This window comes from Lampetra planeri, chromosome 44 (genome assembly GCF_965212315.1).
Source record: "Lampetra planeri chromosome 44, kcLamPlan1.2.h2, whole genome shotgun sequence".
In the NCBI taxonomy this organism is placed as follows: Eukaryota; Metazoa; Chordata; class Hyperoartia; order Petromyzontiformes; family Petromyzontidae; genus Lampetra; species Lampetra planeri.
In genome coordinates, this window is record NC_136150.1 from 2,609,872 (window position 1) to 2,629,107 (window position 19,236).

At 48.6% G+C, this 19,236-nt stretch overlaps 1 protein-coding gene across 6 annotated transcripts in view; it reads right to left on the reverse strand.

Annotated features, from left to right (window-relative positions):
* The window catches only part of ST7 (suppression of tumorigenicity 7), a 94,028-nt gene that overhangs the window by 40,821 nt on the left and 33,971 nt on the right, over positions 1 to 19,236 (reverse strand). For 4 of the 6 annotated variants that reach the window (XM_078614357.1, XM_078614359.1, XM_078614358.1 and 1 more), the window contains 3 exons: positions 15,494 to 15,586; positions 10,445 to 10,523; positions 9,708 to 9,770 (listed from right to left, as the gene is read on the reverse strand). In XM_078614357.1, coding sequence (XP_078470483.1) covers positions 9,708 to 9,770; positions 10,445 to 10,523; positions 15,494 to 15,586 — 235 coding nt within the window. The remainder of the gene's footprint in view (positions 1 to 9,707; positions 9,771 to 10,444; positions 10,524 to 15,493; positions 15,587 to 19,236) is intronic. The other 2 variants (XM_078614361.1, XM_078614362.1) reach the window with 1 other exon arrangement.

Sequence of the window (19,236 nt, forward strand, 5' to 3'; positions counted from 1 at the left end):
TGACCGAACACAAATGCCTCGGGTGTTGTAGAAGTTGGCTTCTGATTATACACAGATTTTGGGCATTAATTTAACAAGTTTTTGCACCAGCTGGCCAGGATTGGGCAAAAGCTAGCTCACGTTTCACCCAGGAAACTGGAGAGCACAGACTAAGTGATTAGTAATCTAACATGAACACTAACAAATTACATATTTAAGAATCACAACTGAAGAGACGAACAACATATACAGACTATAAATAATAATTATTAATTATTAAACTTAAAGTAATGTTTAAATTTTAAATCTTATTTACGTGTCCTCAAACCATCCGGGACACAGTTGGAGTGCCCCAACCAGTTTATTGTTATTAATAGCATCATCATTATTATATTATTCGTATCATTCTTTAATTGAAAACACCGCGAGAGCCACCGACTGAACGTCGCGAGGGAAGTATTTGCGATACAAAAGCAGTGACTTGAACGCCATGGGGCAAGTGGCCTGTATGTCCGCAAGTTCTCCGAGCTGCGGAAAGTCCAATTCATGAGGGGCGGTTTTTCTTGACGACGCTGCTGCCTCGGCAGTGGTGCGCAAAGCACGGCAAAGAAAAAAATAAAATTAAAATACGATCTCTGCACGGTCGTCAATAACGCTGCGGCCTTCAAAAGGAGGACGATATAATCGGTGACGCTGTGAGGCGACGGGTCCCTCCTTCGTAGGGTTTACGTTTCCCTTTGAAGGCCAAACAGCATTTTTTTTTATTTAAAGCTTTCGTGACTGCAGGGATTCATCTTCTCGGTTCTGTCGGTAAAGTCACGTAGAAGGGAAATAATAAAATAATAAAAATAAAACAATAAAATACAGTGAGAATTGTATTTTATAAAAAAAAAACATAATAAAATACAGTGAGAATTGTATTTTATCATGTTTTATTTTTATTATTTTATTATTTCCCTTCTACGTGACTTCACCGAAAGAACCAAGAAAATTAAGTAAAATACAATTCTCACTGTATTTTATTATGTTTTATTTTTATTATTTCCCTTCTACGTGACTTTACCGAAAGAACCAAGCAAGAAGACCAAACAGCATTGTTGACGAATGTGTTGGGCATTTACATTTTTTTTGGCCGTCAATATTTGGTCGTTTCTGTGTTTACGAGCAGGCGAGCGTACGCACACCGCAGACACCGGCGAACGTCTCGCGAATGCGTGCGCGCGTCAGTAATTGCTACATTGAAGCCCGCGTGGGAACGCCAAAGCGTTAATGGGTTGCCTCTGCCGCAGAAACCTACTCCCCAACAACGCCGCGCGTTACGGCGATCATTTACAAAACACACCAAAGCCTGGAACGCGTACGCCCGTGGGATTCGCAACACCTGGCTGTGCGCTCACAGAAGCCGCCCCTCTTAACAAGGCTCGCGCAGCGCTCTGCAGCGGCATGCTCTCCGTGCGTGCCACGGTGCGCTAAATAACGACCTTGGTAACGTGCGCGTGTTTGCACAGGTATGTATGGCAACTGTCAGGGGGAATTCGAGTCAGAGGAGGCCAACGCTGCTCACAGCTGCCAGGGAGCGACGATGGGCACCGCGTCGCTTTACCTCTCTGCTCGGCAGCCTTCTTTTAGTTTAAACACGTCGGCTTTCGCGACCAATGTCATCCATAATAGAGGTTTTGTTGAGTTAGATCGCGTAAATATAAATGTGTCGTTCAACCCGCCACCACCCGACACAGCCAATTAGTAAGGTTTTTCAAGTAAACAGAACATGGCAATTCGTTACTAGTACAGCACATCGGCGTGTTGTGGATTTGTGTTGTGGAATGTTGAGGATTTGCTCTCCAACAATCACCTGTCAAATAAACAAAACTGGACTCGAATGTAAAACACATGTCCGAGAACGGGTACCTAGAGCCATGAAGATGGGTCTGGATCTCAGTGATGACATAACAGGTGTGGCTACATACATCCCGCCACGGTGGGGAGATGTTAACTCCCTCGCCCGGTACACAGGAGGTCGCTCCATCCCGAGCCCGACGCCTGCTGTATATTTGGAGTTTGCTCGTCTCTCTCCCCGTGGTGGCGTGGATTTTTCTCCGGGGTCCTCCCGGTTTTTCCTCCCACATTCACGATCAAAATGCATTTCGAGTATTTGGCAGCTGTAACATTCCCACGCGATGATAAGCCACCCTCGTCGACCTCTCATTTGTGACTGCCAGGTTCGCTTCTGTAAAACAGCGACGCAGGCTCAGTCAGGGCCTCACCCGGTAAAATAAGATGGGCAGGAGGATCGGCCTCAGGCCCTCCGAGACGACCCTCTGCATTTCAAGCTCAAAAGAACGTGGGGGGGGGGGGGGGGGGGCTTTCCGATTGACCCAAGTGGTTTAGTCGCGTGCTGCTGTGTTGCGGACACGATCGGAGGTGCGGGCGTTTTCAATTGGCGGCATTTCTCAACGGTTTTGAGCGCGGTTGAACCTTTTGGCTTCACGGGTACCGGGGTCGTAGCAGCGTGGTCTTTGATGCACGTCACAAAAGCCACCGTTTGAAGAGGAGACGAGGAGGAGATTTTGTTTTGGAGAGACGGGTGTCAAAATATGGGCCCAAAAACGATGGGCTATAATGAAGTAGTAACAAAAAAAAAGTGGATCACCTGAGACTGTTGAGTGCACACAAAGGCTGGTGGGAATTTCATGGCGGGGGTTCGGGTATGCAATTTGTCAGTTTCGGAAAGAATGGGTGCGGTATTTTTTTTTTTACTTAAGAGAAGCGTGGTCACCACATCTACGCCTCGATATAAGGAACGAAACAGGTGGACTTCCCCACAAATCTGGCTGTCGCCTGATGAAGCTAGTTGTAATTACTGGCGAAACGTCGTACTCGGATTGTAAATGTTGTGGCTTGGCTCTCCAACACACCGGTTAGTGCTGTACTAGTATACTACACTATACACTACACTACTATACACTACACTATACACTACACTACTATACACTACACTACTATACACTACACTATACACTACACTACTATACACTACACTATACACTACACTACTATACACTACACTACTATACACTACACTATACACTACTATACACTACACTACACACTAGTGCTGTACTAGTGACGAATTGGCCACGTTCTGTTTACGTGACAAGCCTTACTAGTTGGCTGTGTCGGGTGGTGACGAGTTTAACGACACATTTATATATTTACGCGATCTAACCCAAAAAAACCTCCTATCATTATGGAAATTTGATTATGGAAAAATGAGATATCAAGGATTGGGGTGGGTTTGTTGTTGGGTGGTGGAGGAGGGCACAAGTTTTCAAATGCGCAATGGAGTGGATATATAAAGACAAAGATTCCCCCCCCACCCCCATAGCCTTAATCAACTTTTGGGGCAAGTTCGTTAAGCCAGCACCACGCTCGGCCGCCTTTATCTCCCGAGTGGCGATGGTTAGACACCATACCCGGCACTCATTTGAGGCCGAGCCGACCTAGGAGAGGCTCAGAACCAGTTTGGTAAATCGTCACTGGTGTTGGCCGTGAGCAGGAATGGAACTCGGACGGCCGGGTTCGTAGCGCAGCGCGCTAACCGCTGAGCCAGCGCTCCCACACACCACACACACGCGCACGCACGCACGCACATTCTTTGAGCGTGTACAGGAAAGAAGCGATAGCATCGATGTAATTGCATATTACACAGAGGCTTACGCGGTGCATGTCAAAGCCGGGAAGTATTGGTACTCACCTGGAAAATCCAAACATCACACACACACAAAAAATAAAAGGGGGGGGGGGGGTGGTGTGGGGGAGGAATTGCCCTGGGGTGACCTGATGCCTCTTCCCTGCCGGCGACGCTCCACACTCGCCATGGTCGGGAGACGGGCGGCTCTCCTCCCCGTTACTTCTACGTTTGAGTTATACTTTTTGAAAATAAATAAATCAAAAGCTCAATCACTTAACTTCCTCAAAAGGGATGTTCAAGCTCTTATGACTGTCGCCCCCCCCACTCCCCCCAACTTGGCCCGCACGCTATACGTTGCTTTGATGCGGCGAAGACTCAGCGGAGCGCCGGAGTGGGGGTTGTCGGTGTAGGGTACCGGGAGCCACCCCCCCCCCTCGCTTTGTACGAGCGCTCGGTGTTTACTCTCGTGGAGACAAAGCGAGCCGCAACGTCGCGCTGTGTGTGTGTGTGCCCCCCCCCCAACCTAGCGCACCGCGCTACGACCACCGGCGACCCGAGTTCGATTCCCGCTCACGGCCATTCACCGGTGACGAATGTCTGAACCGGCCCTGGGCCTCCCCTACGTCGACTCAGCCTCAAATTAGTACTTGGTGCGGCGTGTAAAACGTCGCCGCTCTGGAGGCAAAGGTGGCCGGGCGTGGTGCCGCCCACCAACCCCGTGTACCGCGCCGGCCTTCATCGGTGCTCGCTCACAGCACTTGCCCCAACAGCCTGCTAAAGGCTATACGGGGGATCTTTGTCTTTGTGTGCCCACCCTAGCGGTGAGCACGCTGCGCTACGAACCCGGCGACCCGAGTTCGATTCTCGCTCACAACCGAGAACGGTGGCGAACATCTGAACCAATCCTGGGCCTCCCCTAGGTCGACTTGGCCTCAAACGAGCATCTGGTGCGGTGTGTAAACATCGACCGCTCGGGAGACAAAGGTGGCCGGGCGTGGCGCTGGCCACCCACCTCCTCCCGTGCCGTGCCCACCTTAATTAGGTGCGACACGCGAACAAGCACTTGCCCCCGACAGTCTGTTAAGGCTACACGGGGGACTTCTTTCTTTGTGATACTCGAGCGCCTTCTTCGCCGCCGCGCAGTCGAAGGTCCGACCGAAGCGGGAGAGGCGAGGTCGCCACGCTGGGGGCGCCGCGTCCCACGCGCCGCACCTCTACCATCACCCCGCCGCAGCGGCCTCGGATGACCCGCGGGCTTCCACTGCTGTCCCATGCACCACGCCCCGAGCCTCGTCCTTGTCACGTGGCGGCAGCGACGTCCGTCGCTCGTTGCAGGGGTCCGCGGCTCCAATTTGGCGGCGCGGTGGACGAGATGTTATCTACCTCGCCTGGTATGCAGGAGGTCGTGGGTTCAATCCTAACCCTGACCGTCTGTAATATTTTGACTTTGCGTCTCTCTCTCTCTCCTCGTGGTCGTGTGGATTTTCTCCCCGGGTCCTCCGGTTTTTCCCTCCACATTTAGAAACGTGGCGTGTAGAGTATTTGGCTGCTGTAAATGTCCACGTGATAAGCCGCTTCGTTGGGCTACCATCTGTGACCAGGTCACTTCTGAAAAAGAGCTATACAGCTCAGTGGGCCTTACCTGATAAAATAAAAACAGTTTCGTTTGGAATCCAGCAGGCCGCGCCGTTTCATGCTGCGGGTGGATTAACCCTGAAAATACTGTGTGCCGTCAACTTCACTGTGGACATTAAAGAACCCGGGAAATAATTCGCAAGAGGAGGCTGCCGCTGTGCATCGGCGCCACCTTCAAAATCCTACATTTAAATAAATAAAAGATTACCGCAACTTAATTGGGAGTAAATACAGCAATCATCATCCCCCCTACTGTGAAAACTTGGCAGGACCCTCCTGAGTCATGAGACTCAGCGAGGCATTGCTGGGTAAAGTGGAATGATAACAATAATAACACAAAAAGCAACGTGCTCATCCCACTGGCATAAAGTTGGTAACGGCATTTTGCAATCGCGTGAGTCATGAAAACCACCGATTACTCCTGCGTGGCGGTGCCCATCAATCCGACACAACACCCAGGATGTTATTGTTTGACTCAGACTAAGTAGAATCTTATCTCCATCCATGAGCCGCCGAAACTGGACATCTGCGGAAAATTTGCTTCATAGCTCGTCGGATTCCTCCGGTCTAAATAAATATTCTATTTCTTTTTTTGGGTCGGGACACACGACAGTTGTTTCATGCCAAAAAATCTAGTCATGAACCCCCCCCCCACAACACTGACAAGATTGTCACGTTTACAATGCATCTACGTAGAACTTCTTTCGCGCCGTACGTAGTCAACCGTGCTAATTGGAGGTGCGGGGGTGAAGACAATAAACTATGGGTCTCGTGTGAGTTTATAGCAGAGGTCGCAACCGGGTACCCGATACCCGTACCCTACCCGATACCCGACTACCCGTACCCGGCCAGGTACGGGTACGGGTACCCGTTTGCGACCCTGGTGCGGCCGGGTACAGGTAGGCCGTGAGTCACTGGTGAGTAGCCGTTTGTCACTCATTTCGGGTAGGGTACGGGTAGGGAACGACCCTGGTGCGGCCGGGTACGGGTAAGGAATCAAAACCCGTTTGCGACCTCTGGTTTATAGGTCTCCGGACGAGTAGTCTATGTACGTAGGTTGAACTTCTTTCGCACTGCACGTAGCCAACCGTGCTAATCGGAAGTGTGGAGGGAAACACACCAAAACTAAACACAAGAAGCGGTTCTAAAGAAATGCGTTTTCAATATAGATGATTTAGAAGTGCATAGCTCCAGTGGCTTCTTAATATCGGAAGGAAGAGCGTTCCAGACGGCCGCAGAAGTACATTTGAAAGCTTGCGATGGGGTGACCGCCTTTGTTCGACGGGCAGCCAAAACGGCCCACTGATATTATTTGTAGGTGGAAACGATCCCGCTGAACTGAATGGCAACTCAACAAATTATGATTCACCGTTACATAATGACACTCGCCTTGAGTTACTGGTACGAGTGTATGAATATGTAAGCTCAAAACTGGAGTATGAATCCGCGTTGAAGCTGCGCACAACCTTCGTGCCTTACGAGCAACGGCGCAAGAACGGGAAAGAAACACCACGTTTACGAATTTAACAACGGAGTAGGCTTTCGCGACCAATATTTTTCACAATCAAGGTTTTTGATTCAGATCACGTAAGTATAAATGTGTCGTAACCCTCCCAACCACCCGACAGCATCGTCGGGCAAATCGCCTGATGATGCTGGATGTAATTACCAGCGAAACGTCGCACTACTCAAATTGTAAAAGTTGTGGATTTACTCTCCAACACACCGGTGGGCTGAAGTAGTCTACTACACTACACACTACACTATACATTACCATATACACTACCCTATACACTATACACTACACTATACACTACGCTATACACTAAACTACACTATACACTACACTAAACACTACACTATACACTACACACTACACTATACTAGTAAACTAATTTGGCGCGTTTTGTTTACGTGATATAAACCAAAAAACCTTCATTATGAACGTTTACGAATGCTTAATCCGTTTAACACGTAGGCTTTGGCGACCAGTATCATCCATAAGAGGTTTTTTTCGGTTAGATCGCGTAAATATATAAATGTGTCGTTAAAACCCGCCATCACCGGACACAGCCAACTAATAAAGGTTGTCAAGTAAACGTTGACGCGATCTAACCCCAAAAAACCTCTCTTATGGATGCTTCATCCGTTTACAAAGTAGCTAATCGGGCTTACGAAAGTCCGATGCGTATATATATCAAAGAAAGCGCCGCGTTGCCAACAACCACCGTCCCCCCCCCGTACTGCCATGGACCACCACCGCCCCCTTCTGGGCGCATTGCGACGCACAGCCTCACGACACGTGGGAGCACGTTCATAATGCGGGGAATCCTCGACTTACGCGCACTCGACTTACGAACTTCCTCGAGATACGAACAAACCCGTTCCGCATGTCCAGTGGCCCGTTCGGACTGAGAATCGTAAGTTCAACCGCCGCGCAATAGAGGGCGGTGGTGGCATCTACATCTGCAGAACGTGAAGAACCAGTGGCATCTGCATCTGTAGAACACGAAGAACCAGTGGCATCTACATCTGTAGAACACGAAGAACCAGTGGCATCTATATCTGTAGAACACGAAGAACCAGTGGCATCTACATCTGCAGACTGTGAAGAATCAGTGGAATTTACATCTGCAGAACGTGAAGAACCAGTGGCATCTACATCTGTAGAACACGAAGAACCAGTGGCATCTACATCTAGAGGAGATGATACAACCTGGAGAGAACAAAGCGCGTGAGGGAACAACGCTCGATCCCCATGCGGATGGAAACAGACGGCGGTTTTTCCCTCCCTCTACATTTAGCAGCACGCGTTCAGATCATTTGGCTGCTTCTATAAATTGCACTATCACGCGTGGCCAGATTGCCTCTGATAACGAGCTAGGTAGCTAAGGTGTTTCCTTTGACATCGACAAGATCTGTAAGTCCCAGGCGATCCGCAGACCAAGGGAATGAACCGTGGATTAGAGGGGAGATGGATGAGAGGCGTTTCACTGCAATATGGAATAGCGAGTGTGTGCTTTCTCAGCAGCAACAGCAGCAGAACAGGAAGCAACAATGTGCTGATAGGTTTACGAAGCGCTCAGTGTGTTTAGAATGTCATCAAATATCTCACGAGCTGTGAGAGGGTAATCTAATAAAAAACTGACAGCATGCTGCATTCATCCAGCAGTGGATCGATCATTGTACTTAAGCACGAGCAGTCAATCTCCCTACGATCATTGCCACGTCCACTTCTGGCAGGAGAGCGCTTAACTCGACGAAGCAAAGACGACGCACACGTTTGCTTTACTGCAGAGGTTTTACCACTCTAGCCCAAGGTAAAGGCTTCAGACCCTGCGACACTTTACTAACAATCAGCGTGCATTCCGCCGACACTTGCCGAAGATGACGCGAAACCGAAGCCTGCTATTTTTAAATCCTTTATATTAAGTTCACTTGCTTGCGCGCTTACGACCGTGCAAATCTTTCGGTCGTTTTTTAACCCACTTCCCGTGATCCAATCGAGCTGGCATTTTGCACACAGACTCGTTGTGCGTGACAATTTATTTTCGTGAAAAAAAATCTCCAAAATTTTCCGCTTTTTAGGAAAAAAAAGAATTTCACATTTAATTTAAAATACCAATGTGATGAAAATGAAACTCTTACTCAAGAAAAACAGAAATGAATAATAAAATAAAACCGATGCCACACATATAAAGGATTTATAGTGAAAAACTTTGTTTTTACGGGTAAATTTTTTCTCTTCGAGAGAGAGGACGCTGCACCACAGCGGAGTAACGGGAGAGCATCACCGGCAGTCTCGGTCGAGAGCAAGCCGGTTCCAACTCCATCGCCCGGACGCGGCAATCCAAGCAAATGGAGGGGGCATTGTCCACCGGGCAGCATAAATGGGTAACATTAATGCTGCCTGGTGGTCGATCAGCAGATCGTGTGTGGTGGGGTAAAGTGTGGGTACGGCCACCTTTTCCTCGACGTCCGGGCCAGCGTGTAAGAGAAGGCTTATCTGTTTTGTTCCTGAGAGTAAACTAAACGACAAACTATTGTTTTATTTGACCAGGTAAGGCCCACTGAGCTATATAGCTCTTTTGCAGAAGCGACCTGGTCACAAATTACAGCTCAACGTAGAGGCTTATCATCATGTGGAGCGGCGAAATATTCTGAACGCATGTCGATTTTAAATGTGGAGGGAAAAACCGGAGGACCCGGAGAAAAATCCACGCGACCACGGGGAGAGCGGGACACACAAACTCCAAATATACAGCAGCAGGCGTCAGGGTCTGGATCGAACCCACGACCACTTGCATACCAGGCGTAGTTGTTAAAATCTCGCAACCGTGGCACCCCACGTACATGCATGACCTTACCTTATCAGTGTGTACACGCGCGATCAATAACCTACCTGCTCCAATTGGTGTTTTCCGGTCCAGTTTTAGTGGCAGCTGTCTTTGTTCCACCCACCGATCTATGGCAAGTGGAACAAGACAAAGAGACTCAATGAGGCCCTTCAGAGATGATGCTCTACGCGCGAGCGTTGAATACCTGCAAAGTGGGCAAAGCAACCACTCCCGGTTGTCTCGCCCGAGTCTTGACCTCTCATCGCACTCCCATCTCCATCTCATGACTTTAACGCATCTCTGCCAATATTCCTCAAGTGCCCTGTATACTCGTTCTCTGCAAACGTCGACGTCTTTTTGTCACTGTTAGGTTGCTGTCGCCGCTCTGCTCACGCGGAGCCACGGATCTGCTGTTTAAAGTAGCCGGGCAACTGGCTAAAACTTGAACTACCTGTGCTCCAAGCCAAATAAAACTCAAACTTTGGCGTGCACGCAGCAACTCGGCACCCACGTGCACCCACGTGCGCCCACGTGTGCCCACGTGCGACCACTAGTGCCCACAACTGTGCCCACCTGAGCCCACGTGTGTTCACACCTGTGCCCACACCTGTGCCCACCTTGTGCCCACCTGTGCCCACCTTGTGCCCACCTTTGTCCACCTGTGCCCACACCTGTGCCCACCTTGTGCCCACCTTTGTCCACCTGTGCCCACACCTGTGCCCACCTTGTGCCCACGTGTGTCAACCTGCGCCCACCTGCGCAAGTGCGGGCACGGTGCGGGTGGAGCGTGCACGTGGCTTACTCGTTATTGAGTTCCAGCGCCTGGTGAGCGGCTTTAATCCGGGCCTGGGGGTTCCTCTCGCGCCACGCCTTCTGCATGGCTGCAGCACACAGGAAGAGGACGGAGGGGGGGGGGCACGGTGTGTCTGCATTAGCAAGGCCCGGTGTAATCGGGACAATCCTATATCTTAATCGCCGCGTGCAACACGCTTGTCTATATACGATGGCGGCAACGCGCACTCCAGAATGCAACAAGAAGCTCGTGACGCAAACGCTAACACGATAAGTCTTAGCCCACAGTGCATAACGCCAGCCCCCCAAATTTAAGAAAATAAACACATTTTGGTGGCGTGCGCACCCCGAATTTATGCCACAGCAGCCAGAGTGCCGTACCTTTGATTAGCACGGTTTAGCGAGGCATGGTGTGCGGAAGACGTTCAATATACATACATAATCATCTCAACGCCCAAACCAACGCAGTTGAGGATATCCACCCGCCACCCAATGCCAATCGCAAGGAGCGGATCAAGTCTACCCATGTGATTCCAACTCAAGCTTGTTCCAGAGTGATCAAAATTGCTTTCTGGATCAGGCCACGTAATGACGTAGCCACATATTTTATTATCGTGCGGAAATTCAAAGCGGCCAAATACTCAAAATGCGTGACGTCGATTCTAAATGTGGAGGGGAAAAACCGGGGGGGGGGGGGGGAATCGGAGAAAAATCGACACCTCCACAGGGAGAACATGCAAACTCAAAATATACAGGCGTCAGGGTCGGGATCGAACCCACAACCTCCTGTGCTGTTTGCCGACAATATTGAACTATGTCCAAGCAGCCCACTGAGCCCCCATCTCCAAAGCAAAGCTACGTTTGGGCACACAGTCCTAGGTCCGTGTAAAAAATAAAACATCTCACAGCAGAATGTAGCGCGACACGCTTCAACGCACTGTAATAACAAACAAAAAGAACATTACAATGTATGCTCAAGTTTATTTTCCTTTCATCGCATGGGACCTTTAAAGTCAGCAGCCCATGATGCCATAACGATGCGCTCAAAATCGTTCCAACACGTGGGTCGAGTGCCCTCTCAAGTACCACGAATATGTTCGTAAAGAGTTGTTATTGTTATAAGCCTGCGATAGACGTAGAATAAAATTCCGATTCTTTAGGCAGCACCCATTCGACCACAGAGAAACAAAATCACTACCAGGACAAACAGCAGCAGCCACTAAGCGGCGGTGACATCACCATAGAGCTTGTGCCAGGCTAGGTGCACACTGAGGCCATGTGAAAGTGTTGGAAGGCCTCGCTGGCAGGAGGACACGGCACAGACGCAAGTGCTATGGCTCGACTGACCGAGATGGACTGGCAGATGCACCACCTGTACTCCCCCCCGCTGTGCCAAGTCGCTGCGTTTTAGCCGCCCGGCGCTCCGTGCTCGCTGTTGTTAGCGTCGCTGCCGGTACCACGCACTCCATATGCGCCACAGTGGCCACACACAGCTGCCTTTCCAAATAAGATAATCACCTCGGGCATCCGCAGCGAGAGAAATAGTCCTCGCCAAACGTGTTCGAACGGTGGCCATGCAGCCGACTCAACAGCTTAGCCTCAAGTCAATAACAGAAGTGATTACAGCTTCGGCGAGTCACAGAGACCACCAACCGACATGGATTTGTGCATTTAGAAAACTCGGGCAACGTCAAAACCAGAGCCTCATAAAAGGAACGAGCCAAAAGAAAAAAGACGAATATCGCACGGATAAGGCAAGACCGATCAAAGAGGCGGCCATCTGCAAAGAGACCGCCCCTTGCAAGACAAATGAGTGCGAACCGGGGAGCTGCTGAAGACATCGTTGTGAAATAAAAACTCCGGGGAGGAGCTCCATCGCCCAAACCAAAAAAAAACCTCTTCTTGGTTCTTTCGGTAAAGTCACGTAGAAGGGAAGTAATAAAATAATAAAAATAAAACATAATAAAATAATTCTCACGACGTTTCGGCCACAACGCAATCAGCCGTCCTCAGGTGAAGACCAGGTCAGACGCTGTCTCCCCGACAGACCTGGTCTTCACCTGAGGACGGCTGCTTGCGTTGTGGCCGAAACGTCGTGAGAATGATTTTATTATGTTTTATTATTTTATTACTTCCCTTCTACGTGACTTTACCGAAAGAACCAAGAAGATGAATCCCTGCAGTCACGAAAGCTTTAAATCGAAACAAAAAAAACCTGCTCTGGATGTTCAATCATTTCGGATGGGCTGGGGGGAATGGTAGGATCCGCTTACCGACACACTACGACTACAACAACAATTGAAAAACCTCCCAAGCCGCCCTTATATACGCGCACACACACACACACGTGCCAAGTTGGGAGCCAGCATCAATTCCGATTAAGATGTCTCCGAGCCTCCCGGATCCAAACGCAAGAAGCACCTCACCCGCCCTTGCAAGTCCCAAGCTGTCAAGGGTCAGGTTATTATCTGGAGATGAGAAGCAGACCGCCTTTCGCGTCGGTAGACTTGCAATGAATCGGCGATTGCTCAAAGCTGGTCCCTCCAAAGCAGGGGTACAAAAAAAAGAAGTTTGACATCCAATAGCTCCTGGGCCTTGTCGGGAACGTCTACAATGACCCATTCACCTCCCTCCCTCGGTCTTTCTGCAGCGCTTTGAGAATCGGGGAAAGGCAGAAGGCAGGCAAGAGGATTGCCAAATTCATCAGAAGCAGCCCGTGGCCTCGACTGACAACAGGCCCTTTGCTGTTTCTCTTAAGGTCACGAATTGCTTCTCCAGAATCCCCTCGTTCCCAGAACAATATTCCCCATCTCACGATCACTTTCAGAAGAAGGCAAGATGATGACCAGAAAAAAACTGGTACGTCTTTCTTTTTTCTTCACACTCTGTCCTATTATTTCGCCAGGGCACCCCCTTCCAAAATAATAGTGTCGACCCCCACCAACGGTATTTGAGCTGGGCCAGCAGTCGGAAGGTTACGTGAGAAGAAGCGTCTCTCACCACGCGAGCCTTGCAGCCGCAAGTGCGGAAATCTGACACGAACGTAGTTTTTTGAGCGTGCCAACACACGTGACATTCATAGAAGACGACGTTCTATCACGGCATCTGCATGAATCTTGGTGGAACGGGTGGAAGGGTTGCAAATTCTGTGCCTTTGGGGAGCGGTGGCGAAGCGGTTAGCGCGCTGAGCTGCGAACCCGGCGGCCCAAAAGTTCGATTCTCGCTCAAGGCCAACACCATTGACAATTATTTGAACCGGTCCTGGGCCTCCCCTAGGTCGACTGAGCTACGAATGAGTACCCGGTGCAATGTGTAAACATCGCCACTAGGCAGAGAAAGGCGGTCAGACGTGGGGCTTGACCATCCACCCCCTCGTGTGCCTTGCCAGCCTTCATAGGTGCTCGCTAACAGCACTTGCCCCTACAGTCTGTTTGGGCTATACCTTTCGTGACACAGAAATGAATAGGGTCATGGCAATGAGGCCCTAGAAATGAAAACGCTCTGCGGCATTCCGTTGCCATCCATGCCACCCAAACAGATATTCTTGGTTCTTTCGGTAAAGTCACGTAGAAGGGAAATAATAAAATAATAAAACTAAAACCAAAAATATGAATCCCTGCAGTCACGAAAGCTTTAAATCGAAACCCAAACACATGTTTGTTTTAAACGTCTCTCTTTTCTTATTCAAACACCCTTCATATACATTAATACACGTCATACATTATACCAGGCTTGCCACTGGCCAACATGAACCTCGCCCGATTATCCTCATGGAAGGGAGGTTAAAAGTTATCAACTGAAATTCAAAACATTTCGTTATAAAGTGTGAATGCAGCATGCGGTCTCATTCTTTGTTCAGTGTCTATGCCTGTAAAGTTGTTCCATTACTGAAATAACCGCATTTGTGGTCTGCCCAAATTAAACTGGCAGATGCCTTAACAAAACAATGTCGATGCTTTCAAAAATTGGCATATGCACCGAAGGCAAAAGTAACTTCCTCGTTCCCTTACGGATTTAAGCGTGCAACTAACCCCTTATTGCTAACCACAGTAACACTGCAAACGGTGCTAACATTTTCGAGATCCGAATCTGGGAAGGTTCCACATATTTCTCTATATTCACAAATGTAGACCAGTAACCTCCACTAAGTGTGAATGGAGTTTGTGGTCTCGTTTTTTAGAATTGTCTATGCCCCTGCAGTTGTTCCATCATTGAAATAATCGCATTTGTGTTCTGCCCAAATAAAACTGGCAGATGCCCTAATAAATTTAGTAGATGCTTCAAAACAATTGGCATGTGCACCGAACGCAAACGCAACTTCCACGTTTGCTTACGGATTTGCAAACATCACATTAAGCGTGCAACTAACCCCTTGTTGCAAACCACAGTTACTGTACATTCTAAACGACGCTAACATTTTGAGATCCGAATATCGGAAGGCTCGACACATTTTTCTCTATTCACAAATATACACCAGTAACATCCACTGAAGAGTCCAATACTCCAATTCGGATTTGTCTTTTTTTTACCACGCACTTCTGCATCTTAAATTTCGATTTAAAGCTTTCGTGACTGCAGGGATTCATCTTCTTGGTTCTTTCGGTAAAGTCACGTAGAAGGGAAATAATAAAAGAAAAAAAATACAAAATAGAATAAAATAATATAATATAATAAGATGTTTTATTTTTTATTTATTTTATTTTATTATTTCCCTTCTACGTGACTTTACCGAAAGAACCAAGAAGATTCTGCATCTTAATCACTGCCACGCGCGCGCAAAAAGCGTGGACCGAGTAACGCAGTGCTTTGGCACGCCATCGGCCCAAAGGCATTAAGTGAAGTTGATTAAAAGCATCGGCCGAGCGGGTCACGGCTCGAATAGCAGTGGCGACGTTTACGTTTATTAACAAGGGATGTGGTTCAGTAACGACGAGTGAAGAACGGAACGTCGACGCCGGCCGCGCTGTGTTTATAAACAAATGGAGAGTAACAACGGTGGTTGATTGGCGATCGCCAATCCGGGCCAGATGCATTCAAGCGAGGCCGTGTCCAGTCTGACCTTGCCAATCGCCCTTGGGGACAGGGGAAGAGGTAGAACTGCAAACTGAAGACTTCGCGTCCGGGGAACAATGATTGTGTCCATTGCCAGAGCCTGAGGGTCATACATATGGGTTCAAAGTTCAAGACGGGCGTGTAAAATAAGGGGGAGGGGAGCGCAGCCGTCCACAATCAGAGTGTAACATTCAACATTTTTAATAGACGTCAAAGTATAAAAAGTCTGAGCATTTCTCACCGCGCGCTCTTACGGGTGCAGTCCATCACGAGTGCGCGCTAATCACGCGTTGTAAACTCTTTGGAACAACAACGGTTTGATTCTCCTGCAGAGGTTTGAGGTTCGAATCCAACGGGTTGACCCCGATTAATGCTGCGGCGTGTATTAACCGCGACAATGCGAAGCGGTGGGCGTTAAAGATCCCACCACCCCCCCCCGACATGATTCTGAAGGATCGGTAATTAACAGACGGAGGATTTTTGCAAGCCGCTGATCGTGTTTGTTTGTGATCGCGTGCAGTGTGAAGAGTGGCCCGGCTGGTAAGACTAAAACAGTGGATTGATCTACCACAGCGCAGTGTTGCAGTTTGAAATCATGGTTATTGCATTTATTTTATACTATCTTAAGGTTTTGTTGCTGTTGTCGCTGCAACCAAATTAATCGGTAGAGAACTACTCATATAAATTCAAGTCGGTAATTGCCGGTGTATTCAAGGTATCGTAAGTCAAAAAAGCTCTCTCTGAAGTCAGTCAACACGTCCTGCATTCCATACCTCTTACTGGACTTCTGCCCTAAATAGCTACTTGCATATCATGCTGTTACATAACAAACCTCTCGGCTCCAACCTCACCATATTTAATGGAGTTCAAAGTTAAGCAATCAGGTTGAGCGACGGATCCAGCGATCGCCAATTCACCCGAGTAACTCAGTCGCTGGATCAGCAGTCGCCTCCTAGTCACTCTTCTATCGCTGCCACAACCACGGAGTCACCGTCGTTACAAATTAACTTCACTCACTGGCTCCTCCTCCTCCCTACGCAGAGTACTCGGCCTATCAGACGGACTATCGTCTCATCCGCGCCGTGTTCCACAACCACCGGCACGCATTGCGTGGGTTATCGACGCTGCTCCTTGTGCCTCCTCTCCTTGCCGCAGCTCGAGAGCGGGACCCTCCCTCCCGTCGTCTCTGCCAGAGCTCTCTCCCAGTTGCCGTGCTCAACTCAAGAGACGTGGTCAACTCGTATCCGTGGCAACTTCCGCCGCGCTTGCGTTTGTCGCCGGCCGCTCGACATTTTGGGCCTAGTTTGGGCCTTTCGGGCCTGTGCCCGGCAACTTAATGCCGTGTGTTGGTATAACTGAACTACAAAAAAACTAAAATAATTATTTTTCATTTATTTTACCAGGTAAAGGCATCTAAGATATATAGTTCCTTTTGAGAAGCGACCTGGCCACAAATGATAGCTGAGTGGGGGGGGGGGTGGTGGTGTATTGGGGTGAGTTGGGGGGGGTGTATTGGGGTGAGTAGGGGGGGCGGTAGATTGGGGTGAGTGGGGGGTGAGTGGGGGGTGAGTAGAGGGAGGGGGGGTGGTGGATTGGGGTGAGTTGGGGGGGGAGTTGTGGATTGGGGTGAGTGGGGGGGCGGTTGATTGGGGTGAGTAGAGGGGCGGTGGATTGGGGTGAGTTGGGGGGGGTGGTGGATTGGGGTGAGGGGGGGGTGAGTGGGGGAGGGGGGTGCGCGTCTCTCTGCTCGTGAAACTGAGCGTCTTCTCGTCCGTGGAGAGGGACGCTGCGTCGCGGTGTCAACCGTCACGGGAGAACGCACAGCGGCAGCATCTGGCGTTCGCTAAAGCCTCTAAACTAGCAGTCACAACCAGGCAGCATCGGTGTATCCGAAACATCCACTGCTGCTGTAAGATACCTAGCTTGAGTTCTAAGTACTAGGGTTGCAGCGATATCGATGGGATGCGATATCAATTTTCACGACGGGATGATTATCGCAACGTCGGTCTCAAGTATCTGTGTCGTTGTTTATCGCAGGCTTGTTGCACGGTTTTTGTGCCGTTCGCTGCCTCCCCGTGCAAATAAAAACCGCTTAATATCTCTTCAACTGCAGCTCACTCAATGTTAAGCCCCTGCCGGCTATCCATTCATTACAACTTGCGATCGTCATTTCCTTGTTATTTCTCTATTCATCTTAAATTTTTTTTACTTGAAGTGAGTGTCGGGTTTGTTTTTGTTCCATCTGTGTTACGGGACTGGCTAGTCGATGTTGCGGCATTGTGGGATTGCACTTGCATGAATGACGCTATGTAAAATGTTTTTATTATTATTGTTACAATCGACAACACTGGGCGAAGACCCAGGACACGCTGGTGGGACGATGTTGCTCCGCTGGCCTGGGAATGCTTGGGAATTCCTAGGAAGAGCTAAAGTCTACGTATAGTAGTGTATAGTGTATAGTAGTGCAGTGTATATTCACTTTTTTATTTACAAATCATCAAATGAAGAGGTTAAAGTGCCATTCTTGGACAACTTTAATGAGCGAATTTGATGTGTCAGCGAGTAGAAAATGTCATACAAACTAAATGAACCACTAAGGCCTTGATATCGCAATACTTAGCAAGACAGACGATACGATTTTTCACAGATCGTATATTGCGCAATGTGTCACCGTACAAGCATATCATGGCAACCCTACAAATTAGAGACTCACTCCTGCCCAAACTGTGACGCCTCATCGAGACTAGCTGTGCTGTAATTCAGCAGACACTCTTCACAATTACAGTACAACCCCTGTTAACGACTAATCACTTAACGACGGGCCTCCATAGAGCCCAATGTGTAGTATCTAGTAGTGTATAGTGTAGTGTATAGTAGTGTAGTGTATAGTGTAGTGTAGAGTGTAGTGTATAGTGTAGTATATAGTAGTGTATAGTAGTGTAGTGTATAGTGTATAGTAGTGTAGTGTATAGTGTAGTGTATAGTGTAGTATATTGTAGTGTATAGTGTAGTGTATAGTGTAGTGTATAGTAGACGGGCCTCCATACAGCCCAATGTGTTAACATACCGACCATCCCCCGGTTAACGACGTGCTGTTGTAGGTACAGTAAATATTAATTGATGCATTGATGAACCGTCTTTATTCTAATAGTATGTGTTTATACTCTTTGATTATTTCGGTGAAGTCACGTACCTATGAAAACTTCAAATCAGTATGCGTTTAGAATGTTGTTAGCGTCTTTATGTATGAATATGCATTGTTTAAATATTATCAAGTACTCTTTTTGGGTGAAAAAGGGGGGTAACCTTCGATGCTATCGGAACGAATTAAGCCTTCAACATGCATTTCCTATACTCACTTAACGCGACCAAATCGCTTAGCGAACGGTTTCGTGGGAACCAATTACCGTCGCCAGGAGGAGGAGGCTTTCTACTCTACACTATTGGACATGAGGTATGCTGCTTATGACACATGTTGGACGAATATCGATACGTGAAACACCAAGCAACGGTTCGCCTTGTTAACGGTGCAACAATGAGCATAGCGTGGGGTATCCATGGGCTCACCGAATTCCACACGATAGGCAAGTACACAGTCTTAGAATTGCTTCTGCACAGACACTTATCAATTGTTTGGTATTTATTACGATGTTTGCGAAACTCTTTTAGACTTCCTAGTGCTGACAGGCGCGTCACAGATTTTGTACACATGATTAGCGGAGACATTTAACTACGCGGATTGACTACAGA